The sequence below is a fragment of the Ptychodera flava genome, chromosome 17 (assembly GCF_041260155.1).
Source record: "Ptychodera flava strain L36383 chromosome 17, AS_Pfla_20210202, whole genome shotgun sequence".
Lineage (NCBI taxonomy): Eukaryota > Metazoa > Hemichordata > Enteropneusta > Ptychoderidae > Ptychodera > Ptychodera flava.
This window is the reverse complement of record NC_091944.1, coordinates 23453074-23480173: the sequence shown is the minus strand read 5'-3', so window position 1 is coordinate 23480173 and position 27100 is coordinate 23453074. Positions and strand designations below refer to the sequence as shown.

Genomic DNA, 27100 nt, shown 5'->3' with positions numbered 1-27100 from the left:
TTGTTTGGAAGAGGGGAGCTTGGAAGACTAGTGAGAGGGCTAGGGAAGTTTGTCAAATCGTATCGGGAGACAAGGTACGGATTTAAGCTTTCTTAAAAATATCCTACAACACTATAATGTTTACGTAAAACACCCTTGGTCGCAATTTCTTGATGTCGGGCGCTTGGCTGCAGCTGATGGAATGTAGTTTTTCGATAGTTGTGTGATTGTAATATATATTATTGCCTGAATACATGGCTTTAGGTGCCCCAAATCAGGTGACAATTTGCCCGACGGCAGGAGGGCAAATGTCTCCTGCTGCGAGGGCACATAAACCCATGTATCCAGGCAATAATATTTTTATTACATGACTCTTCACAGTTAATGCTATATAACATTTTGTAACATGCAAGGCATTTTCAAACAATTTTACCATTATCGACGAGCATCAAACATATTTTTTTAAAGTCAAAATAGCAGTGCGTGCATGGATAATTTACATCTAGCGTTCGGCGTCTACTTTGACGTCGAAAACATCGAAAGTCTTCACAGGCCCGGGTAACCATGGACACCGGTCAGTACATCATTCAACGGCCCGCTAACATCCCGGATGTTCCTATTCAAGTAAATGCACTGATTTATATTCACCTTGAGGCATGTAATAAGATCTCCCAGGTCTGTTGTTTCCCCCTGGTGTTTAATTTTAACTCTCTGCGTAGGTACCTAGACATTGTCAGTCCCACTATGTGCTACATTTGTATTTCTGGATTGTTCGTAAGTATGGATTATAGCTGTCTATTATTTTGTTAGTTTCAGGTAAACTGGGCTCTGGGTATGAATACAAGGACACGTATGTAAGATGGCAATTATATATTTTGTTAGAATATCATACTACTGACAAAAACTTACTGCATGTTTATATGCAATTTGTATTTTTACATAAATATTTATATTTACGAAGATTCCAATTGTTTGAATTACATTGTAATATGCAAAATAAAACAAACCTTAGTATATAAAAGAGTTGAACACTGCTACAGGATAGATTCCATTATTTTGACACCCTTTTAGTGCATCCTGTAATCATTTACAGACAGACGTTTTTTTATATTGAAATATATATTGACAGAATATCACACAATGTATTATTCCTTTTGATCCCAAGTACAGATTTAACCATAGATACTAATCTTTTTAGGGTCTATGATTTAACCACGGGAGACAACGACAAGATAACTGCCTACGGAAGTATGCAAAATACGATATGTTTTGCTCTGAAACAAACACAGTGTCACGCACTCGATAAAACAGTTGAACTCTGTTTGAGGACAAAGTTTGTTATTTTACACCGTTTTATTTGCAATATTTGTTATGCAGGAGACACCGACAGAAAGGGAAAAAATTAAAAAGAAATTTTTAAAATTAAATAAATGTCGGAGATAATGACAAAACGATAGCCGTAAGTAGTTAGGAAAAAAAGATAACGATTGCTCTGTAACAAAAAAAAAACTTAATTCTTAAAAAAGTAAAATGTGTTTTTGTGGATTATTATCCCTTCTTATCAACCCACCCTTTATTTGAGCTCCTCTTTGTTTTGACTTGAGTTCAGCTTTACTTCTCTTATTTTCCTTGGCTAGTTTATACCTCATAATTTGCGATGCAATTGCAATTTTTGTAATTATGGTAATGAACGAATTAACGGATGAATAAACATGAATACAGAATCTAACCTACTTAAAAAAATAGAGTGTGTCCTCATTCCGTCAAACATATTACTTCCGCATCTCACTTTCTTGCATTAGGTTGAGCAAATCTTGAAATTTAGCACTGAATGAACAGAAATGGTTTTAAGTTCTACAATACAGGCCAATTGTCGTTCTGGCCAATGTGGGAAGCATAGATATCGATGACTTCAATTAGAAATGGCAATTGGCTTTTATCGTTCAGGATTATTATTAAGCAAATTGACTTGACCTTTTGAGTCTGTCCCTCTATGACCTCTGGCATAATGAGGAGAGTTCATCTGAGCACACACTCCATGGTTTATAAGTAAGTTGTCCTGTTGGTATTTTCCTCATATCCGTGAATATGCATCAAAGCTAGCTGGGTCCAGTGTCACCTCCTCTCCATTTAAGTGTGTTATCCAACTGCTGTGCTATGACATCTATTCGTTTCTTGTTTGAGTTGCTTTTTTGACAATTTTCTGTCTCCTATGGGTACAAGTCAATCTTTTGATTCTCTCGACATGCTGACACTGTCGTCTAGACAATTGTCGTTTGAGTGCCCTTTCCCGATACCTTTCGGAATTGAAAGGTCAATAACATGGAGAGGGGATGCATCTGGTACATAAAACATTGTATCTATTTGTAAGGTGTTTCTACATTCGTCTGGCAGTATTTCGGTGTTTTGTTTCGTTTCTATTATGTTTAGTGTTCTCCCTGAAACAGGGGCGCAGCGCCCTCTTGTAAATTGCGAGCACCCCTTGCCAAAAATAAAAATATTTTTTTTTTGAAAAATGATTATATAAAACAATGAAATTTACAAATAAGGTGAAAGTGATTTACCAGCAGATTGCATGAGAGTCGATCCTGCAGGCTGCAAACGTAATCATCGTTCTTGTAAATTTCGCGAGTTTGTGATGTCATCAAAGATCGTAAGCCGACGTACAACTCATCGATGGCAGTCATATTTGCAATGCACAGTCCGTAACGTTAGCCACGGTCCCTCCACAGGGACTGTGCGTTGCCTTACCGACTTAGCTGAGTGAACATACAAAGGACAGCAGAGCACATTGAACGTTTCACTAGAAGGTCATAATTTCGCTTATGTTTTTCTTCCCAAAGATAAACAACTTATTTTAAGCTCGGCCCAGGCGTGTATTAGGCTGAGAACACGTGAGTGATTATGATATATGTATTTGGACATCGATAAATATGTCTGTTGCTTTTTTTTCGTTTTCAAAAAATGCAATAATCATTGAAATCATTAAACTGGAATAAAAGTTTTGGAATTCTGTCTCAGATTTCGTTTCCTTTAAGTTTTTGCTTCCCATGTCCCACCAAATAACACTATTTGATTCTCTGTTTTCCAAAAGCTCTCAGGCACCCCCTCCTGACCTCCCCTCGCGAGCGCTTGCGCGGTCGCTTGTGGTGCTTCGACCACAATTTCACCCTTTCACAAAACGTTATGAATGACACTAATAAAGTGTACTCGGCCAACGTCATCGGTTTTATCTTCTTTATCAAATTTAGCATACAAATGCCATTCAAATTTACAGTTGAATGATTACCTCAATTCTGTTCCAACGTTAATCCTTAATTCATAATTATACAGGGTTTATTTGGACTTTAATGTAATTTCCGCAGTAAATTCTAGAGGTGCTGTATTTCTATTTTTATGACGAAAGCCATATAAGGATGGCGTAGACTTATTACATCTTTTCATGTCGTCTACGCTACTGAACCGCTGTACGTTCTGCTTTAAATTTACGCCTCGCTCATCTGGATATTCAAGGTCCTGCCCCTCAAATGGCTTTTTTCATATCCCACCAATCGTTACCAGTCCGTTGCAATTAATGGTCATTCATCACATCATCAAGTCCTCCTCAATACTATGCTCAACAAGGATCAGTTCTGGACCGCTTTTATTCACTCTCTATACTACAGCCCTTTGACAGATAATCCAAAATCATAATCTTAAATTTCAGCAATATTTGATGAAAACAAACTGTATATAATTTTCACAAAATCAATATACAACAGTCTTTAAATCTAAGGCTGTGTGGTTGACATTAAGTGTTGGATAATATCAAACAAATTTCAATTCATTGATGGTGAAACAGAAATTCTCCTTATTCGTTAATAGTATGTTCACTCCCCAACCAACATTAACAGCATTTAAGTTGGATCAAGCTTCATTCAATTATTTATTTATTTATTTATTTATTTATTTTTATTTATTTATTTATTTATTTATTTATTTATTTATTTACCATTGAAACGGTTTTTAAAAACCAAAAAGTGCAGAAAAAGCAGTTTCATTAAGTACAAAACAAACATACAAAAACAAACAAGAAACTAATAGACACAGCGCAGTATTGAATTCCTGTTTAACAGTAGTCACGATTTCAAGAAACACATAGCTCAGACCTGTCAGATCATCTCTCTACTTATCTGCCGTATTGGATTCATCAGAAAATATCTCCTTAAACAGACTTGTCTGATGTTCATGTATTCAACTCTTTCTGCCGAGCTAGACTACAGCAACGCCCTACTCTATGCTTTACCGGACTCATAAATCAGATTAATACAAAGAGTACAAAACTCGGCGGATCGTATCATCACAAATACAAATATAAGGGATCACATTACATCAATCTTGAAGGAGCTTCACTGGCTCCCTCTACCTTACAGAATTCAGTTCAAAATCCTACTTCTCATATACAGATCAGTACATGGACTCGCTCCTTCAAACCTGACTGAACCCATTTACGTAAATACCTCTATCAGATCTCTTCGATCAATTCTAAAAACACACTTAAAGTTTCTCGAACCCGGTTACAATCATACGGTGACAGATCCCTTCTCCCATTTTTCATACATTCTACGGAACAAACTACCAGCGCATACTCGATCAGCTCCCGACATTCGCACCTTCGGATCTCAGCTTCAGACTCATTTATTCAAAAGAGTTTACCTGTGACCTGGTGTAAAGCGCAGGAGAACACTGCTAATGGATAGCAGACACTATATAAATTATTCATCTTATCTTATATATCTTATCTTATCTTATTTTACGAGTTTTATTTATATATATTGAATAACATTGAACGTAGCCTTTACTCTGCCGAAAAATCACCCCCGAGTACACCACCAAAATAACACAACAGAAAAGTGCATATATCATATACTAACGATCCGCATTATGGCTAGGGATTCAAAATTTCACGCAGCTCTGTTCAAATCATATTGAGCTTTATAATTTTTGCATTATTTTATTTCCTGAGTGTGTTGTTGTGCTGTAAAAGTGCAGTGAATGTTAAAAGTTTAATTTGTACTGATACAGAGTCCGGCTACAAGTATGAGCTACTCCAAATAAAGTTTATTTTGATACTTTAGTGTAGATAATGTGACCAAATTTATCTTGTTAAAGCAAGCTGGTAACGAAAAAATACCACGACCGTGTAAATACTTCAAAAATATTTCATTCCTAATGCAACATAGTGTACACTAAATTCAAGTTACGACACTGTGCTTACTTCATATAACTAGTTTTTCCCTACTTCACTCAGAATTCCTTCCTAACATATATACATACATAGACATTCATACATACATTTTGTCTACTCAATTAAAGCCTTTGTATTTTGGAGGGTTTTTTTTGTCATTCGATTTCGCAGTTCTCCTCTTTCTCTTTTCTTGATGTCACGCTGACATATTTTTCATCAACAACTTTTCATTGCAGATCCAGGGGTCAAACATCCGTATTAAAAGGAGCTCCGTTTCACGTCAAAGAATTTTATTACTGATGGGATTTACAGGATTTAGCAGTTGTATGACATTAATGCTGATGTTGTATTCAACTGTTCCTATAACAAAATATTATTCAGTGTCCCGGATGGATATTTACAGTGTATTATCGTTTTCGGAATTTGACAAAGTTAAGAAACCGCAGATGAATTTCCAAGTGTTCATAAACAATACCAGTAAATTTATTTCAATCGATAGCACTAATAAATTGATATCAGTCAATGAAACTTTCAAATCAAAGTCAATTAATAAGACTGCAAAAGCATTACCAGTCAATGAAACTATTAAATTCAAGTCAGTCAATAAGGCTGCAAAACCAATGTCACTTAATGAAACAAGTAAACTAGAGTCATTCAAAATGCTGGAAAGTCAGTGTTAGTCAATGAAACGATGAAATTAGTAAATGACACTGCCAAATCGATGTTGGTCGATGATAAGGGTAAAGTTTTACCACCCAAGGTGACTATTAAGCCGTCAATATCTCCAATGGCTGTATTCAAGTCAATTAGAACGAAATGGAAATTCAACGTTAAAGAGGCAAAAAAGTTGAGGTTAGTATTACCTTTTCGCTATATACTGCTTATTGTCGTAGTTCTATGTTTCAATGCGTTTAGAAAATACCTTGAATACATTTGACCACCATAGACAGCCAGTTTGCTAGATAAATGATATACATGTAATACAACAACCATCGGAAGTGCATTTTAGGGGCAGTCAGTTATTTCATCTAAATAATCAACCCTTAGAACTTTAGAGTGAGTTCTGTCCTTCAAATTCACTTCAGTTTATGGTCATAAGTAATAATAATTTATTCACGACTTATTACAGTCAATTTCAAAATAGCTTGGAATTACAACGTGCTTGGGTGATAAGAAAAACGTTTCTGGCGATAGAAAATGACGGCACCTGCTTTCATTACAAACGTTCTGCTTCGACAAAGTTTGCAACAATGTAACCAATTACGACGTTCAGTGTGCAGCACTCAACATCTTCAGCGCTGTGGTGCTTCAATTGAAAAACTCACCTACAATAACTGTTTGAACATTCTTGTATTGCCTTTATCACATTTCCCGTCGATGAAACTGCACAGAACGCTCATGAAAGGTTTTTTTCTTGGTACAGTGTGTACGGGTTGGTACAACGATTGGTATTTCCTGCACTCAACGAATTCTGTGAGTGTAAACAGTGGACACCGTTTTGGGTTAAATTGTTTCAAAATCTATCAAAGAACGTTTGCAAAAGGTTTTTTCTATTGCTAGAAACGTTTTTCTGGTCACCCCAGGATGTTATAATTCCAAGCTATTTTGATCATCATATCTATTCAGGATTACGATTGCCTTGTTTTTTATTACAGTAAGACGGGGAGCATATTAAAACAGCATATAAATATGGATATAATATTATTCAAAACCGTAATATACAATAATAAGCTGGTAAGCAGTACTGGGCAACGAATTAATTAAAGCATTTTTATTCAAAACTAGGTTTATCCATGAGGCATACACACTCGTATCTAAATAACAAGCAAAAAAAACAAAAAAACAAAACACAGAATACTTTGAATTGGCACACAGTTTTTCAGACCCTTCGCTGGAAGAAGTTTTTACTCTCGTAAAAAGGCAAAAATAGAAAGCATACGTCCAATCGCCAACATGGTAACAGACAACAGTTGTCAGTTACAGCTTGTTTTAAAGCTTATCATCCATAACAAATAATCGACAGAAATTCACCCAGTTGCTTCGCAATGTTTATTCAAGCCAATTCTATGGTAGATATAAGGATGATTGGACTGCCTTACACACGTTTTGCAGCATACACCATTATAAATTTTGTATATTAACAGGGACCTTCTTGAAAAAGAATGCAAAATGACCGAAATGTTCACAGTCACGCAGAAGAACGTTGAACTAAACGGCACAATAAAGTTTGATGCTGAAAGAAGGTCCCAGCTAAATGTAACACAGGAGGTGTACAAAAGATTTCCCAAGGTATGTTCAAATAAAATATTGTTTTTATTTTTCGAATGTATTTCTTATATTGTCACAGACAAATACTACAATGATCACCATATGTGTAATCGTTATACTCAAATCATTTGTATTAGCTCTCAGCGCAGAGGTATTTTATTTCTGTACGATAACATCACAATGTCATGTGGTTTATCTTCTATCCTCTCTGTAGGCAAATTACACAAAGGATATTTTTACTATTGTTTATTTTCTTATGAACAGGAAATGCCTTTCAAGAAAGCTTCATTCAAGAAATGCAGTTTGGTTGGAAATAGTGGTATTTTGCTTGGCAGTCAATGCGGAAAATCAATAGACTCGTCGGACTTTGTTATAAGGTCAGTCTTTTATTTATTTATTTATTTATTTATTTATTTATTTATTTATTTATTTATTTATTTATTTATTTATTTTAATTATTATTTTTTATAATCGTTCTTGTAAGATTCGCCTTCACTGCATTGTAAGTAATTCAATATCTTTATCTCATGATAAGATTTGTGATTTACGTAAATAAACCTGCCCAAAAAAGAAAGGTAGATAAGAATTGTAACCAAGTGTACATGCTCACCCAAGGACAATAACAAGTCTTGATAACATATGCTAAAAAGTATCAAGGGCAAAACTAGCACATGGAAATCAAGACTTATTGACAATGAAAGATTTGAGGGCATGCTTGAACTGTGTTCTATGTGAAATGTTTCTAACAGAAAATGGAAACCTATTCGAGAATTTCGCGCCGTGATAACTGAAAGCGAATTAGCCGAGACGAAGATTGCATTTTGGTATAGAAAGGACGAGTTAGAAACTGATTTAGAAGTAAGGAAAAATAGTCATTGATGCTATTGGGTAGGTTACTGAGCAAAAGGTCATGACTGAAAACCCGAATGTGATATTCAACTGATTACAGATGTTCAAAATATTAAATTCCTGAAAGATCTGTTCACTTGGAGTAGTAGGTGACTTGAATGTAACATTTCTAACGACCTTTTTCAAAGGTAGACTCTTCATGTAATCTCCATACGTACGTCTATTATCAGCCCCAGAGACACAATTATGCTTTGCTATTCGTATCTTAAGATTGAGAATTTGTTGTTTTCAGTAAAAGAAGGTAGTGGCATCGCCGAATTACTTACTTACTTACTTAATTAATTACTTATTTACTTACTTAATAAGATAATAAATAATAAATAATTAATTAATTAATTAATTAATTAATCAATTATTCAATTAAGTAATGGTATTAATCATTTTTATTTTTATAATACTTAGTTAATATTGTACAAGTTGTTCTTCTGTGAGTTTATCTTTGTGTTTGTTTGATAATTTAAGCTGATGTTCATGTATCGTATTTTTGATTTTAAAGTGAAGACACGCATTAACTGCTCTTATTGTTTTGCTATATCTCCTACTATTCTCATCAACTTTAGTTTAATGTAAATAAATTCTTACTTTCACCATATCTCACTTTTTCAAAACGAAAAACTTAAGTTGAGTAGCTGATTTATTGGTTGGTTAAACGGTTCAGGGAAGTTAGAAATGAAACAACGGTGACAATCGTACCGAAGAGAGCTGGCTCACCACGCCATATATATCCAATTCTTATCAAATACGAATATGCAAGGTCAGGATCTAAGGTCTTTACTGTAGAGAATAATGCAATCAACAGGAGGGTCATTTACCTGAAAGCTCTATCATATTGTCCGTAAACCCATGGTCAGTGCAAAAATATTGCACCGCGCACACAATGAATGGGGTCGATGTATTTTATTCTTCAAAGTTAGGGTCTTGTTAGTTTAAAGGCCTGTACCGACGTCAGATTGTCTCATAGGGAAATCTACTTATTACATTACAATTTCAATGGAAAACATTATTAAACAAAAGGCTTTGACACTGCATAATTCTCTTTTAGGCTAAAACAACTTTGATCCCGGGGATCAAGTCCCAGGCCTTTGAGTCCACACGCGCTTATGTGTAGAAAGACTTCGCAAGAAGGCTTAATAATAATGAATCAGATTGCTCTTTTAAGCTTGACGTTTTCAAAAGAGTGATGAAAATAGAAAACTTACAGTATTGCGGATTGATATTACTAAAGAATACAGTATCAGTTCGAATTCAAAGGTTTGTGTCCTGTAAGTTTCAATGGTGCCTTTTCAATGGTGAAGTTTGTTTAGTATAAAGGGAAGGATTGAAGTGAGCGATTTTATCTTTCATTTCAGATTCAACTTGGCAAGAATACAGAATTATGCAAATGATACTGGCACAAAAACAAATCTTATTACTTGTAACCCTTCAATCTTAACAGTAAAGTAAGTATAAACAACTTATTAATGATGAAATATTCGATAAAATATTTGTTATAGATTAAATAAGTCATTCGCTTATATAGCCGTGAACCGACGGTTTGCCTGAAGGCCCTGTTATTCTTTGAGGATTTAGCCAGCGTATGTCGACGTATCAAAATTTCTGTAAAACGATGGCATACGCTGAACTTCACGATGTACTTTTCAATTGTTGGTGTAACATAGCGTATTCATGACGATTTGGACGTATACGTAACGTATTAGTGACCTGTATAGAACGTTTCAACAACTTATAGAAAACTTTCACCAACGAATGTTTAGCGTGTTGCCGGCGGAGCCAGCTTCATGCCAGGCCATAGGTGGCTGCACAAAATGTCCGTCCCCAGGGGTAGGGGCGGGGGTAGGGTGTCTTGGGCTCAGCACAGGTTCTTCTTGCTATGGTTTATTTATTTTAATATGATTTACTATGATATGTATGCCAGTAAAGAATACTGCAAGTGTTTGGTGTCCTTCTCTTATGTAAGCACTTGGGATGGGTAGGTGTTTTGTTTGTATTTCTAATAAAGATTTATTCTACCAACCTTTGTGTTTAGTCTTAACTTAGCACTGCCCTTGACAATCTCTGTAAATGTTTTATGACCATGCTATGTCTATTATCTGAAGAGTTAAATCGCCTAATGCGCCAAAGCAAGCAAAGATAAATTACTAATCTATGGACCCTGTCACCAGATTATCACTGGATTAACTTTGACAGAGTCAACAATGAGCGCATCAGCTATGTATAACAGAAGACCACAGATTTGTAACTTACCCTTGCTTGCTTTGGAGCATTAGGCAATCAGACGCATCAGTTAACGACGCAACACAGTGTCAAGACTTCGCGTAAGATTGTCAAAGGACAAATACGTGACATGAAGGAGAAAAAGAAATTGTTACAAAACCATTGCTAGCATAAGACCAATACACAACAGGTTGGCAGTATTCTTTATTGGCGATAAATATCATAGTCAAACGTAATTTTATATAGGGCTCAGCCCTTGGTGTCGCGCAAGGGGTAGATTGGCAATGTTATTAGTATTGATTCATGATAAAGTAGAATTAATTGTTACTTGATATACGTTTCTATGACAACTATGCCCAGTTTCGCTCTGATGAACGTAAAGATTCATTAGGGTAGACACATTAGATATGTATTATACAGTAATAACACTGTCTTAGTATTGCAGCCTCATCTCAAACGAAGAAAGCTGACATATTCTCAAAGGCTGTAATACGTCTCCTTAGGAATAGGTTTCTAATGAGCAGGAGCGATGACACTTTTGCTTGAGTTTCACATCTCACATAATGCATTTACACAATGATGAAGCACTGCATTAATGACCCATATATTAGAAATAGTAACATTGTTTCTTTTGTAATATAGTTATTCAAGTGTTGGGGAGACTGGAACTGCAGCAAACTTTACCAACTACGTGAAGCAAGAGTATGGTAATACAACAGTCTACTCGGCCGCCTTCTCCTACCGTCGATTTGCCGAACCAGTGTTTAAAGCCCAAGACGCCCTTGAAGATGCAAACATCAAATTATATTACACTCATACAGATTACATCAAATCCGTGAAACGGTTTTTCAGCAGAAGGAAGAAAATCAAAGAAACGAGAATATCATCAGGTGAGATCAGACAACGCAATATGAGATTATTTGTTCGCCCTTTTTGCGTATCTTTAAAAGTAGAATTCTTAGTTTCCCCATCTAGAAACTTTGAAATATACATTGTTAGCATTTTAAACACGTCGCCTCATTCATAATTTGCGATGGCATTGTTGACAAAGTAATTAAATCAGAGATAGAATTCTATTGTCAAAAATAACATGGGACATGACGTAGGCACTAATTCTGTTGACCGGTTGAACAAAGACGCCAATGTGCGACATCTCGAACAAAGGCATTTCGATACAATGTTTGGTGTGGAACAGAAGGTTGCACTTTAATTTCTTTTTATGTTGGAGAACAATACTAACAAACAGGGACAGGTATTCCTGCGATTACATTTTGTAAATAATTTTGGTCCAACAATTGTTGGGCCCATTTAAATCTCTTGACGCAAGAAAGCAATTATCATGCTTACTTATTCAAATAATCGAAAACTATTTTATCAGCCATTCTGAATTTGATATATCGGTAAATGTAAGGTAGTTAGTTTCTCTTTTACAAATAAAATATCATATATATATCATACATAGTATGGCTTGGAGTATCATAGGGGACGAAAGTTGTTGAAGAAGAACTTAAGCATGGTATTAAAAGGTTTGAAAGACATGTAAGTTTGCATAATAGATTTGCAAAAGGAATGGTCATGAATTTTTCACTCATATAATTTTTTCTATAAGGAAGATCGAAGTCTTCCGGCCACTCTTGACATAATCCTATATACCCTATAATACCAAGTGTAACCTGAATTTTGTACTTTCTGCATAATGTATTTCAGGATTGTTACTTTTAGCTGGTGCATTTAGTTTTTGTCAAGAGATACATCTCTATGGATACTGGCCATTCTCAACTGATCCGCAAGGAAAGCCATTGAACTACCATTACTATGACAAGTACGCATGGATGACCAAAAAACACGACATGCCATTGGAATTCAAGATGCTTACAGATTTGCATAACAAAGGTATAATCCGGCTGCATGTAGGAAAATGCTAAGCAATAAATGTTCACGAGTATTTTTGCTGAAAGAAGTTCAGCTGATTCTCGCATGACTGTCGCTTCAAAATGACGAGGCACTCCTTTACAAGTTCACACGAAAAATGTAAGAATTTTTGGTATTTAAGCATCACAGTAGGCTTGTCAAATAAATATGATTAGATTTTAGAGGAAGGTAACGTGAACAATACATGAGAACCAAGAGCACATTTCAATATTTTGCTTAGGTAATAACGTTATGGACTAACAATATTAACGTATTGAAGAAAATTATAAAATGCATTATTTAATAAATTTAATGACATAACAACCGTATTGAATAATGTTGATCACGATAAATGGCGTGATATCATGAAAGGGATATCACAATCGCAGAAGGAAAAATATCAATTTGGCGGTAAATCGTTTTTAACACAGCTACTACCAGAACTGTTAGGACAGTAAGCTGTTTTCAATAAAATGGAATAAACGAGGACGCAAGGTAAAAATTGTAAGATGCATCGAGAGGCCATTAAAATGCACCTTATTCAGTTGATCTGATTTTCGAGTACTTGAAAGGGTTGGTTACACTACGCCAATGTTTATTAATGCGCAGGAATGTCATAGACAGGTGAAATAAAGAAAAAAAATGTACAATTTATTAAACTGAATTAATCAGATATATTTGCACTGTGAAATACAGTGTGTATGTATGTATGTATGTGCGATTGATATCTTATATCAAAGTTACATTTATTTGGGATAAAAAACGATATGACGTTTATGTTTTAAAAGGTAACTGCCATTAGGATTTGATCCTAAATTATGTGAGATGACATTGGCTTTATTTTATTGTTAAGATCCTCTTACTAACCTATGCTCATATAATATTATTGTCTTACAATTCTAAACTCTCAAAAACCATGATGCTAATGGCAATGTAAGACATGATTTATGAATAAAAAAATGAATGGGCTATTGACGTCATTTATTGTACGCTCTTGAATTTGATTGCAATACCAATGTATGAACGGACAATAACGTTTTACAACTGTTCATCGAGTGTGAGGTCAGTAATATTCTATGAAAATTAATTAAAGAAAAAAGCACCACTATTTAGCTTAGAGAAAGTATAATTATTTTTAGACAAAATATTTGTCAAAAAGTTTTCTGTGTGAGATATACCTTTTACGCAACGAAGATGCAAAAATCGGCGACTTCATCTTTGACTTATAAAGAAAGAGAGAACTCTGATGTACATTTTGTTTAAAATTGACAAAGTTTTTGTTTCTTAAGCCAAGATATTGTCCGGTGTACTTTCAGTGAGTAGGCATGCAATGTCTTATGATGATTTATTAAAAGTTTTGGTTATCAAAAATACATAATTCGTTGAGAACTCTTAACAGCTGGTATCGGCAGAAGGCACATTGCCAAAGTAAATTTAGATATTTGTTGGTGAGTGTTTTGCAACTATAAGCTAAAAGTTCCACCACTCATTCCAGCGTCCATAAGATGTGGATGAAATCTTTTGTTTTGTTTTGCTTTTCTTATAAACGCAACAGTTTTAGCTCCACACTTCGCGCAGGTACCGTTGCAATTCTCTGATATTGACTGACATGTTATGTATAGTGTTGGGATGATGTCTCAGATCTCCTGAAATCGTTTTTTTGTTCCCGGATATATTGTACTTCCATCGAATAAAAGTAAAAACGAAAAACTAACCAAAGTAACGCAAGAAATAAACACAATTTGGAACCAAATTATGAATATCAGTGTCTTCATTACCTAGCTTTATCCTATGGTTAATCTTGCTTGGTCAAGCACATCAGGGGAACCAAATACTCAACAAGCTTGGAGTTTTTGCTGACAACAGTCGTCGCCATCTTGGTAAAAACACCTTCGTGACCGCATGCAGTCGTCAGTGGCGGAATTTTGCACATTTGTTATTCTCGGTCCACAGAGTTGTTTCAATTCCAGATGCGAGTTTCTTTCACACCTCTGATTCTGTATGTAACCACTGTCTACGTAATAAAGTAGTCTTTACATTTTGTTAAATAACTTCGTCTCCCGACTGCTTTCTCAGATCTGGTCATATACCACACAAAATATGCTATAAACGTGCGGAAAACAAAAGGTGTACGGTATCCGGCCACCCCTTCTAAAGGCGTCAGTCAAAACACCATATGTAACTTCCGCTTTGTAATTTTTCAAACAAGCAATTCGATGAGCGCGCCCTCTATCCGTTCACATGAAAATACCAGACGTTACATTAAATACGGCACCGTTTTCGGATATGACAAATTCAATATACTCAAATGTAAGACTCACAAGCCTCTACACAGCATCAGCCCGAAAATGTACTCATAAATCGTACTCCAGAAAGCATTCACAGTAAGGAAAATTGTTACATTCATTTATTTAATTTCTATACCACCATAAATGATATGGACTTTGAACTTCCAAAAATGTTTCCGTTGGCAGCAGCAGAAGTTGAGCGTCATTTGTGGTGTTACAATGTTAAGGGAGTAAAAATGCTTTTTTACCAAAAGAGGGTATCATTAATCTCTCCAGTTATTGGCATATGTTGTTCTGTCGAAATCAACGAGCAAAACAATCTTTTCTTGAATATTATTTAATTGGACTTGTGTCTATTTTATTAGATAACTCTATTCAAGCAATAATATACCCCCCTCCCGGCCTGAAAAATGAATGAAAGCACACTTTGCTCGACACAATGTACGTTGCGAAGCCGAGTACATTATGGAACGAAAGGCCTGAGTTCATTATTGGTCGGAAGGTATGCATTACTGCTATTATTTTATAGTATTTGGCGATACCAGTGAAGAAACATCTTTGGCTACAATGTTGGTTAGGCAACAAAGTTAAAGTTTGGAGGATGATCCTAACTTTCACTACATCGCATCGTATCACACATGACTAGTACATTCTTATTATGTAGAACATGAGAAGGAATTTTACTACAGCAATCTCGGACAGTTGCATAAACATTCATTGGGTTTGTGGGCTTCACATTTGAGTATGTTTAATGTGGCAAATCGAGAGAGGGTAATATCCCATGTAAGCTATAGTGCTTTCATACAGGAGGCGAACGGGTGCGCTTTACAAATTGATTTCTATGCTATACTCAGAAATTTTCAAAAATGAAAGGCAGGTAATAAATTATTTTGGGGAATGGTATTGCTTGTAAAACGCTTATTCCTGTTTTTAAATAAGATCTTGATTAAAGTTTGCCTGTTGGTAGTAAACACCACATATATCGTCATGTACAAAAGTATACGTAGACCACGACAACAAGTAACTTTAATTATGTACAGTGTACTGTCAGAAAAATGAGACTTGTCGAACCTTCGGATTAGAAATTGTCGCAATTCTGTTTATTGGAATAACAAGAAATAATGATGGTTAAAAGTCACCGTTTTTCATGAACATGGTTTAAAATGAATATAACCTGTCATTCATTCCAAGTTAACGCAGTAAATAAAATGTTCCCATTCTCACCATACAATGATACAGGTAAAAATTCTTATTTTAAACGAAAAATGTGCCATTACTACACCTAAAATTTCAGAGATTTGAAGTTTTATTTATTGAATATTACAATCTTGTAGTATAGTAAATTTCTTCATTTTAAAAACAAATCTAGGTATTATCTTGTACTTTAAAGCCCCAGTATTTGTAACTTTTAACAATTTTTTTCATATTTTTGATTAAAATGACATCCTCAGTATGTGAAAGTAGACCATAATTAATACTGAATCTCATGGTTTGCATGCCCAGCCCGCCTCACGATTAACAGTAAAAGGAGTGAAAAATATCTTCTTGTCCGAACCAGAAGTAAGGCTTTGTTGACACACGAAACGAAACGTAATCACACCACCGCGCATGCTCAACCACATCTACGCAAGTTTGACTGTGGCGTCCATAGAAACTTACGCTCTTCGAAAAGGTCTGGTCTATCGAAACTTGAGACTCAACTAAAAACGCGCGAAAGTTGGATGAAATACCGGAAAGATATAAATGTGTAAGTGTTTATAGATTGTTCCGAATATAATGAGCCGTGCAAACAAACGTCTTAAACAGCTAAACTAACGACGGAGGCAGTCAATTGTAAGCTTCATGCAAGGTTTTGCACGTTGTGACCGACGGTACGGAGATCAAGCTTGCTGAATGAATTGAGAGAGAATCAGGAGAAAAACATATATGAATAAAACTTCAACACTTCACCATTGTAATCATTGAACTCTGAGTCGTTTCTTCCATTATGAAATATAATGAAAATTTTGATGAAAATAAATGACGGCACTGATTCTGCTCCGTCTACCCAAACGAAGGTTTGTGTACGGCCAGGCTACGCTGCGAGCTGCAGGCAACACAGCCTATCAACTTCGCATATCGTTGCCGTAATTGAAAACGCTCAGAAACGAAAAATTATATCTTGAATGCAGTACAAATGTCTTACTTATTAAATTTAAAAGTATTTCCAAATAACATCGAACGTAACGGGCATCTAATCCTCACAAGGACTACAGTGGTACAATTATCGGCTAGCTGCGATGCGATGGAGCTCCAGGCATGGTAGCAGTTTGAACACAGGAGATCCCGGCCTCACTGCAAAGTCGTCCCCTGCGCACCCGGCCCGACAGCAAACTAACCTCTTGGTTTGATTCTGTTGTTTACATATTTTTGTATAAAATTCATGATACATATATCTGACTTTCACAACTGTATAATTTGCTTAGGACTGTGATTTTGGCTGTAGTCTACAGACGATCGGAGGGAGCTAAGGCAGGCCCCAAATTTGCATGGACAATGCCCGGGACAATTATACACGCAGCTCGATGAGAAAGTCATTCACATAAACCTAAATGAAGTGATCAATACAAAACTTTTAAACATCACTGGTTATGAAAATTTATGATCAATGGTTCTGACCTACGGATTTTAAACTGCGTCGTTGTTGATTTTTTGCGTTTGGCTGGCTACTAGTCCTGTAAGGCTGTACTACATGGAGGTAGTAGACTGTACAAGTGCGGCGGGGCCGGGCCCAGATTGGTGTGGGGCCTGCAGCAAGGTAAAGTTGACAGCGTCATTGCAGAATGACCGCGTGTTCGCCTTTCGCGTTTGGGAGGAAATTTACCGCTGTATTCAGAATGCCTTTTTACCAGTATAAAAGCTCAAAAACTGATGCATCAAAAGCCAAGAGTCTGTAAATTTCTTAGCAGTAGCTCCACTGTTTTTTCTAAATTTTCGCTGAGATATCAGCCGTGCGTATACTGGTCCCGATCGTTCTGACTCAAGCGTTCACAGCTGTTTAGGGAGACGTCATTATTTACCACCTGGGGGTCGGAGGAATTACATTAGAAACTATGAAATTTTGAGTCACACCCCAACCAACCATGATGACTTTGAGTAACCCCCCTCTAACAGAAAATTTGGCTTACCTGAGCCCATGTAACAACATGTAGATATAAAAGCTCACCTAATAACCAGTCTCCAACCATATAGTATCGTTAAATTTTGGATGGGTAGCATGTCATTATGGTATGGTTAAATGTCCAAATGGTTGTTGAACTCAAGTCAATTAAAATTTACATTTCTATGATAAAATAAAGGACGAATTCACAACAGTTCAGTTTTGTCCTACATCCTGTGCACTTCTAGTGATATCTCCATGACCAAGCCTCTCTTTCCACCTCTGGTAACGACTGTAGAAAAATGTACTGTGTGACATCGTCATCACCACTGTCAATGTTCATCTTTACTGTCGCTGGTGCCATTAAGTACATGAACAGCGATATCATTCTCATCGTCACTATCTTCTCTCAGACTTTCATAATAAGTATTGCTAGTAGTAGCAGCTACTTGTAGTTTTTTTGCCTTGCTGATCTAGTTGATATTTATTGTTCTGTTAGAGTATTTATTTTCAATTTATTTAACATCTATCAGAGTAAAATATATATTATCAACTAATCATTATATCATTGAGCACAGAGTAAGACAAAGAAAAAACATTTTGAGCACCCTTATTAGCTTTAAATTTTACGATACCCCCAGGTCGTAAATACTGATGGTTCCCTTATTTGCTGCCAAGGCCATCGCGTTCACTGCATTCGACAGCCTACCATACATTGCCAAACTATGTTGCTTCGATTTCGCAATCACCTTGCCGCTAAAGCAACAATCAGCTGAAATTTATTACTTCAAGTTACTCAATTTTGATAGCTATTTGCCTACAGAAGTGAGCTTAGTGTATATAGTGTCGTCTTGATTTTACATCGGTACCCGGGAGTGACCAACTGCAGGGTGCGCATCGGTGCACTGCCGACTGCAGTTTGAATAATCAGTATATAACACACACGGTACCAGAACAGAATGTCAGCCTCCTCTACCAAAGTTCTGTATTCTCTGAAACACAGTAGCAGTACGTATTTGAACAGAGAAGAACAAAATAAAACCATTTGCAGGTCATTCAGCCGGCGATTACCCGGGCGGTGTGGCGTGCATGGCATGGCCCCTGGAATGTTGCAGGCTCAATGATGTCATCAGTATCGTCACGTGCACAACCTACAAGTTGTCAACAAACCCGCGCGGCAATCCAACTCGATCGGGCAATGTTTAGCGTTTGTATGTCACTACAGGAGCACAAATTTGGCTTATTTCTTCACTGAACAACATTTCACGATGGATGTAAGAGAATAAAATGTAATTTCGAACATAAAAAAGGTTAAAAGTTACAAATACTGGGGCTTTAAAAATATGATTTTTGGGTAGGTAATCATGCTCAATTTTTCGCTGTTTGGAAAACTGTATCTAGGAATTAACAAAGTGCACTCTCTCTCATGAACATCGGTTGGAGCGCTCTTTGGCGGATATCATTGTCGCCACAGGCTAGCACGTCAAAAAGGTCCACTAATGTATTTACAATGACAGAAAGGTTAAAAGTTAACAGAAAAAAATGAATAACTTGAAGAACTATTTGCGGCTCAACAAACTACCGATGACATTTCTATCACAACCGGGATATTTATTTGGTTATCCGTCACTAGGTTTTTGTAGTGGCCATTTTTCTCGACCATACCTGAAGTTAAATCAAGCAACATTGCACCATTGCCGTTGAAAGACATCTCGACTTAACGTGATGTTAAACGATAGGTAGGATTCAGGTGGTTGCTGAGATCATTGGCAACAAGTCTAGCTTAGTAGCAGGCGATACGCAAGGCCTCAAATTTTGAGGAAGTAATAATTTGTCCTTTATCTGGATTAACGGATTGTTAGCAGTGGAAATAGGTGTGTGGAGACGGGCAGGCAACGGAAGAGTTGGAACCTGTTGTGAAGGTTGGCAAGTAAAGAGATAGGAGACCGTTGGCGGATATGAATATGTTATCTTGGATATCATAGACTGATGAAGAAGAATAAACCTTGTCCATTTCCACAGGTACGTTACTCCTCACATTGTGATTCTTGAAGTTAGAATGTGCCTGACCAAAGATATACGGACTCTCAATTCACTTTACCGTATGGTAGTGTTTTGGTCTACCACTTAAAGGGGTTTCATTTTTGATCCGGGATTAGAAACTCATGGAGTAATTAAGCTCATAAAAGAATTGCGGCTACTTTGAATTTTAAGTGTTAGCGATTTCGAAATTTCGAAATAGAATGGTTTAAGGTTTCCTTGTGGAAAGTTTTAGCAGACGCTGAAGGCTTATAAAACCCTTTCGAGATTTGTACAACCTTGTTTGGCTTCTATTAAGTTGAGTATTGTCGTGGCAGAGCGTGGTTCACCAATGGTGGGCTCCAAAAATGTTTATAAGTGTATCGTTATGGGTACCTAACAAAGTTCTGTGTAGCTTTTGAATAAAATTGACAACCTTAGGCCAAAAAAAAAATGAAATGTTTCTGGTCAGCGCGCGCGTCACTTGAACAACAGCGCGTCACCCTTTTTTTTTCCTGGTTTGTGGCCGGCGGCTGTGGCAAACTACATACTGATTACTATAACACCAACCAAAACGGCTGAAGAGAAAGAGAAAATTCTTTGGGGCACATGATCATTGACTGCATGAACAATTTAAATGTTACTATATTGATAAACTGTAAAACTCAGTGTTCTCCCCAGACCATAGCGGTCCCGCTACGCTTTCGCCTCTGCCCGTACGCTTTGATTCTCCCCGTTACGCTTTCAAATATAGTCCCGCCATCCTTAAATTCACACGCTCTGCATAGCTACCAGCTGATGCATGTATTGTCTACACAGTAGCGCTCACTGCAACTTTCAACCTGGTGGAAGGTTAATACTCAGTATACATCGCGGACAAGTGTTCACAGAGGTAGGCGGTGTAGCACTAGCAGGGCCTTTGATCACATTCCCATGCTTTGATCAACGAAATGGATCGCAAAGAAACAAGAGTTAACTGGTGAGGTTGATTATGATTGTACAACGATGAGTTTTGTCCTGGTACGATCACGATCGCGATCGAGTTCACATTGCTAAATTTCAATATGGCGGCGGCCATGTTGGTCGACGGGTTTATAACGTGTTGACATTGATACTGGCGTCGCGTGTGGTGCCACTCTGACACGTCCTCTGAAAGATTTTACACCTGATTTTCGAGGAATTATAGTCGTACTTAGTTCATGTCTTGTGATCATCTTGTTGGTATTTTAAAAATCAAGAATCGAACGACGATGTCCAGTGGCAGTAGAAGTTATGGGGGGGGGGGGGGGGGGGGGGGGGGGGCGCGCTGTTGAAATCTATCCCCGTGATGAAAAATTATTCGCGGTGTTTGTCGTTCAAAATGATATAAAACTCAATTACATTTGAATTGTGTAAAGCTTAAACTTGTGAATTTTCCTCTTTGTGGCAAGTTTTGACAATTTATCAGCAATATATGTATTAATGAAACTCCAATCAGAAGAACCATTTCTTGCTCTCAAAGTTTCAATCTGAATCTTCTGTTTTAATTGCAATTGTAATTACAATACTGTGATGATTTATTTAAGTGTAATAAAGAGTTTCCATGATGTTCAAACTGCACACTTGTGTGTTACCATTGCATTTTGTTGTGAGTGCACATGTATGTGTGGATGCATGTGCAAGCTTACATCCATATGCAAATATTAATTAATGATATGCAAATGATTATGCAAATTAGCCGCTACGCTACGCTGACCCTCCTCTCTCCCTTGAGGAGGAGGGGAAAAAAAAATCCGCGTCGCCGCACCATTTTTTAAGAAAGGCCTGACCAGAAACATTTCTTTTTTTTTTTTTGGCCTTAGATGACCAAGCTTACAGATTCCATTTCAGCAGCTATCATTTCCCTATCCAAGCTATCCTGCACGGTGTCAAAGCTGTTATTTTCATTCAAAAGGTACACTTTCTTAGGTACCCATGGTCGCGCTGACTCCGAGATCAAACGTCAAGAGCAAGTAGCTGTAACTTATGTTCGTTTTAGTGTCCACTACGGTTACGCATTCTACTATACTCTGCAAAGTGTGTAAAGACGAACAGTATTGAGCTTGTTAACTTAGTCTGTGCATGCGAAGACCGTATTAATGGTTGTCAATTCAAACGTGTACAATTACAACAGTGTATTTCAAATGTATAAGAAGCGGTGCTGTCAAGCTCGATAATTAGTATTCCAACACACTTTGAGTAGTTAACTTTTACCTCGTAATTAACACAACGAGCAAAGATAGTCCCAGAAACAAACCGTGAACTATATGGCAGTACGCGCCTTTAAAAAAACCCTCAAGGCTCACTATGCTAAGTTTGGCACTACAGAATCAAATTACCAGACAATTACCGATACATAAAAATCAATTTGGCTGCCATCTCGATATTTACTGAATGGGGACAAATCTAATTTTCATATTTTCGAAATATTAAGATCATCGTAGTAAAGCTTTTTTCTTACTCAATAGCCTTACAAAAGAATCCACCCGAGTGGCGATGAGAAACGAATTGTAAAATATTTGAGAGTATACTACGAATATCTGTAACCAAGGTGAACTCTACCTTTAAAGTGTTCAGGTAGCTCTACAGGAAATTTATGAACCGTTATATTTTGTCGACTTTGTGCTTACTTAAACGATATCTCATATTCTGTTTACGTGTTCTAAGCTCCCATGTGATGCTAGGCCAGCCGATAAAAAACATAGCATTTTCAAATACTTGTTCTAAGCTCCAGGCCGGCGGACCTATCAGCTGTTACACGAAAGCTATGCAAGACAGAATTTTATAGCCTAAGCATTTTGGCAACACCTATGCAATCCGGCAATTCCGGCCATTTCTCATAAATTTGTATTTTAGGAATTGCGGCCACTCTGAATTCAAAGTGTTGGTAGACATTCGTTCGTCTTGTGACATATTTTGCATGTGAACCTTGATTTTGACATTTCGAAATAGAATGGCTTAGTTTCCCTTTGGAAAGTTTGAACAGACGTTGCAGTGTTATCGATTTCATAAGCTTGTTCGGCTTCTATAAAGTTGAATAGTGTGTGACAGGGCATGGGTTCACCAATTTTGCGTACTATAAATGTTTATGACAGCGTCGTGAAGATCAAACATAAAGGGCCAGTAGCTGTAATGACGATCATTTTACTATGTTTGTTTTAGTGTCTACTAAGGATACGCTTTCTACTATACTTCGCAAAACATGTAGGGATAAACAGTATTGAGCTTGCTAGCTTAGTCTGTACATGTGTAGACCGCATCGTTATTGATTAATTGTTACCAATTAAAACGTAAGCAATTAGAACAGTGTTTCAAATATATAAGAAGTGGTGCTATGATTGTATTTCAACAGTTTGAGTAGTAAATTTTTACCTCGTAATTAAGACATCAAGCAAAGATAGTGCCTGAATCAAACCTACAGCTAATGGACTTTATGGCAGTACGCGCCTTTAAGAATAAAATTCAAGGCTCACTATGCTAAGTTTGGCACTACAGAATCAAATTACCAGACAATTACCGATATATAAAATTCAATTTGGCTGCCATCCCTATGTTTACTCTATGAGGACCAATTCAATTTTCATATTTTCAAAATTGTAGGCAGATAACGATTTTTCTTACTCCATTGGCTTAGAAATGAGTCCCCACGAGTGGCAGATCAGAAAAGAATTGTAAAATATTTGAGAGTACAAATATCTGTACCCGAGGTGCACTCTACCTTTAAAGTGTTCAGGTAACTCTATAGGAAAATTTACTAAAGTGATATTCTACGAACTGTTATATTTTGTCGACCTTGTCCATACTTAAAGGGAAATAAGTTGTAAATTGTGGAAAGTTTTTCAGTACTCTGCTTCTGTATATCAACTACCTTGTCTGACCTTAATCCGTTTGGCATGCTTAAAGTTCGAGTATTCTCCTTGTCAACACACCTTTTATGTGTGTAGTGATCATTGTTTACTGTTTACATATGAATTCTTGTCCGGATTTGAATCAATTTTTAACAATAACAATAGAGATTATACTCATATTGGTTATGTTGATATGCTAAATACTTGGCATTAAATTGCAGTTTAGGGATTCAATTCAGAAGTGTAGGAAAACAAAAAAACAAAAGTTCTGAACAAAACAGCCAAAGATACAGCTTATGGAGCTTTAAACAATATGTCACATCCTGTTTACATGTTGCAAGCTCACATGATGCCAGAGCAGTCGATAAAAACATAAGTATTTTCCGAAACTTGTTCAATGTGACACAGACTTTCGCCCCGATAGACGTGTAGACGACCTTCTTTTGATGACACTCGGGTGATGTACAGAATATTATCAGGTAAAGAACCAGATGCAACGTGACAGTCATGCTAGAATAAGCGCAAAAAGAGCTTTGGTCGGTGATCAACATTTCCCTTCACTCTGACAGCATGATGCGCGAACGATCACAATGGAAAAACAGATATGAGTAAGAGTACAGCCCGAGCGCATTTCCGTCTCCACTGGAGAGAGTGATTCTCACCACTATTTTGTGAGAACATCTTTTCCTCACAAACCGATGGTGAGAACTGCACCCCTTCTGGAGAAACAAGAATTTCCGACAAATTATCAGCGGTGAGACTAAACACTGTGTTCTTAAAGGTCAAATATTTATTGTATCCTGTCCTTCATGTATACCCGCATAAATCAGTGTTTTCGGCCGGGCTTCAACAAGATAGTTTCGGAATTTGCATTCGAGTCGGTCTCAGGCTGGCGGATCAATCAGCGGTTACGCGACAACCATGATTTTTAGAATTATAGCCCTAGCATGTTTGCCACCCTAATTCATTCCAGCAGTCCCCGCCATTTCTCATAAATTTTGTAATAATTACATAGATAGAAACGGTATTTAGTACATCACCAGCACGTACTTTCTGCGTCACCCTTACACTTACACGAGCAACAAACTTAAACTTGAAGTTTTAACTTATAAACATTTGAGGAACTCGAATTTTTCCTCGTCGGTGATGATTAAAATCATGTGTATGGCTAAACCTGTCAGTGGAAGCATTTTACGACTCATTATAGAGGATAAGTAGTTAGTCAAAGTAAGGGTCTTTACGGTGGCCTTTGTTCAATCGTACGGCTATGTTTATTGAGAGTCTCGACTTTTGTACATTCGGATTTCATTTGATTAGAGTGTAAATTAAAGAGATATTTAATAGGGGTGACTAAGGAAGGGGTACTTACAACGGTTTGGACAGTCAAATTGGCCAAGCATATGAAAGACTTTTGGAAAGAAAACCATGCTCAACTGTTAGTTTAAAGTATGTACAGGTAAAACATTTCAAGCAGACGGCTCCTAAAGATGGTGAAAGTATGCTAGGTAAAACATGACGAACAGATGGCTCGTAAAGACTCTGATGCGGTGCTGTGTCGTCGAGCAACGCTGTTTTCTCCTCATCACTCCATTGGGTAATGGGCAGTTGGTACCTCATCATCGGTAATTGAATTATCGGTGCTTCTTTGGGGATGGATTGAATAACACAAAATTTAACATATTAACATTTCCGAAGCGATGTCGAAAAATGTAGTGTCGGTTTTATCGAAAGCTGCATAACACCTTATGATGCTGGAATATATATTGAAATAATATTTCGATTGGCGTTGCCGTAGTGGTCAGTAATGTTGGGGATCATACAATCGTTGATTTTCCCAACAAGGAATAACATAGCTGATCGCCATTCAAATGGTTAATTTTTTGTGTTTACACAGCTGTTTAGCAAGCTCATTCTGAATTTCTGAAGGATATTACGTTAACCAGCCAAACATAAATTTCTGATAAGACCTAACTGTCCAGCTATCCAGCCGCGAATACTGTCAAGTGTTTTCCGGTCATTAACTGGTTTACAGCTAAGCAGGGTTGAGTGAAAATAAGGCCTGAATAATATAACTACTTACATACGCAGTATTGAGTGCGACTTTAATTCCCATAGAAATGAAAAGCGGCCTCCAAAAGAACAGATCGTAGAACAGAAATTAGGAAAAAACGTGACGCATCAAGATCCACGAGGGGATTTTTTGAGGTAAGATCAAACACTGTAGAACAGAGGAAGTCAAATCGAGCTCCACAAGTTTTTTCCTTTATTCTTTTTTTCATTTATCTCCATTTTAGGTAGGTGTTGCGGGTGCACATGTGGTCTAGTCATGATCAAACCTTCCTATCATGAAAAAGAACGAAAAAATAAATTTATTCGAAAGACATGAAAAACCATAGAAAGAAGAAGACAGTATTTTATAGACTTTAACTTAGATCTTTGAATAGTTAAAATATATTAAGCCCCGGCCGAACAGTGGATCAGCCGTCCAGTACATGGATCGGGTATGTTTTTTGTAAAGTGATTATGGTCACGGGCGGCATGCTCTTGATATTTGTTTACTCAATCAGTGAGGTAACGAGTCATTTTAAACATCATATACAAACAAACATACGGTTTTAACATACATTATTCGAGGGTTTTAACATTCACTTATCGAGGGAAGAGTTGCCTTTCTCTTGCCCAACTGTGTTTCTAGGTCAAAAGCCCGACGTGTGGCGTCGACTTGTTAATCTCACCCGGACACTTGGGGGATGACGTTGAAAGTATAGCATTTATTGCTGCATTGGATTAGATTGATGGGTATAGTATTGATGGGTATAGTGATCAACATTCACATACAGGCATAGAATTGTTCGTTGCTTGACCAATGAATAGTAAGAATGTCTGTTCTGACTATTGGCTAGCGGAAATCTTTGGTCTCACGAACCGCTTTTGAAAATTCCGTGCCACTTCGAATCGGATGGTACCCAATACGACGACTACTGTTCTCACCTATAGAACACGTTCAGTGAACAGAATACCAAAATCGTTGTATCGACCCGTATACACTGCATTGAGGAAAAACTTATCGCTAGTGTTCTATGAAGTTTCATAGACATGAAATTGGATAAAGGCAACACATGAGAGTGTTCAAGCAGTCAGTGTACGTGAGAGTTTTTCAATTGGAGCGCGGCTACACGTGACTTACGATGTTGACTCTGGATAGTGAACAAAATGTATTGGAGGAGAACGTTTGTAATGAATGCAGGTGGCGTCATTTTGTATCGCCAGAAACGCTTTT

The 27100-nt window shown here is 36.9% G+C and overlaps 1 protein-coding gene across 2 annotated transcripts in view; it reads left to right on the top strand.

Moving 5' to 3' along the window:
* Positions 1–13206, top strand: part of LOC139115828 (alpha-2,8-sialyltransferase 8E-like) — a 40409-nt gene extending 27203 nt beyond the window's left edge. For both annotated transcript variants that reach the window (XM_070678207.1, XM_070678206.1), the window contains exons 2-7: positions 5443–6058; positions 7351–7495; positions 7739–7851; positions 9733–9822; positions 11240–11487; positions 12305–13206. In XM_070678207.1, coding sequence (XP_070534308.1) covers positions 5898–6058; positions 7351–7495; positions 7739–7851; positions 9733–9822; positions 11240–11487; positions 12305–12522 — 975 coding nt within the window. In that variant the 5' untranslated portion in view covers positions 5443–5897 and the 3' untranslated portion in view covers positions 12523–13206. The remainder of the gene's footprint in view (positions 1–5442; positions 6059–7350; positions 7496–7738; positions 7852–9732; positions 9823–11239; positions 11488–12304) is intronic.
* Positions 13207–27100: the final 13894 nt, after the last annotated feature.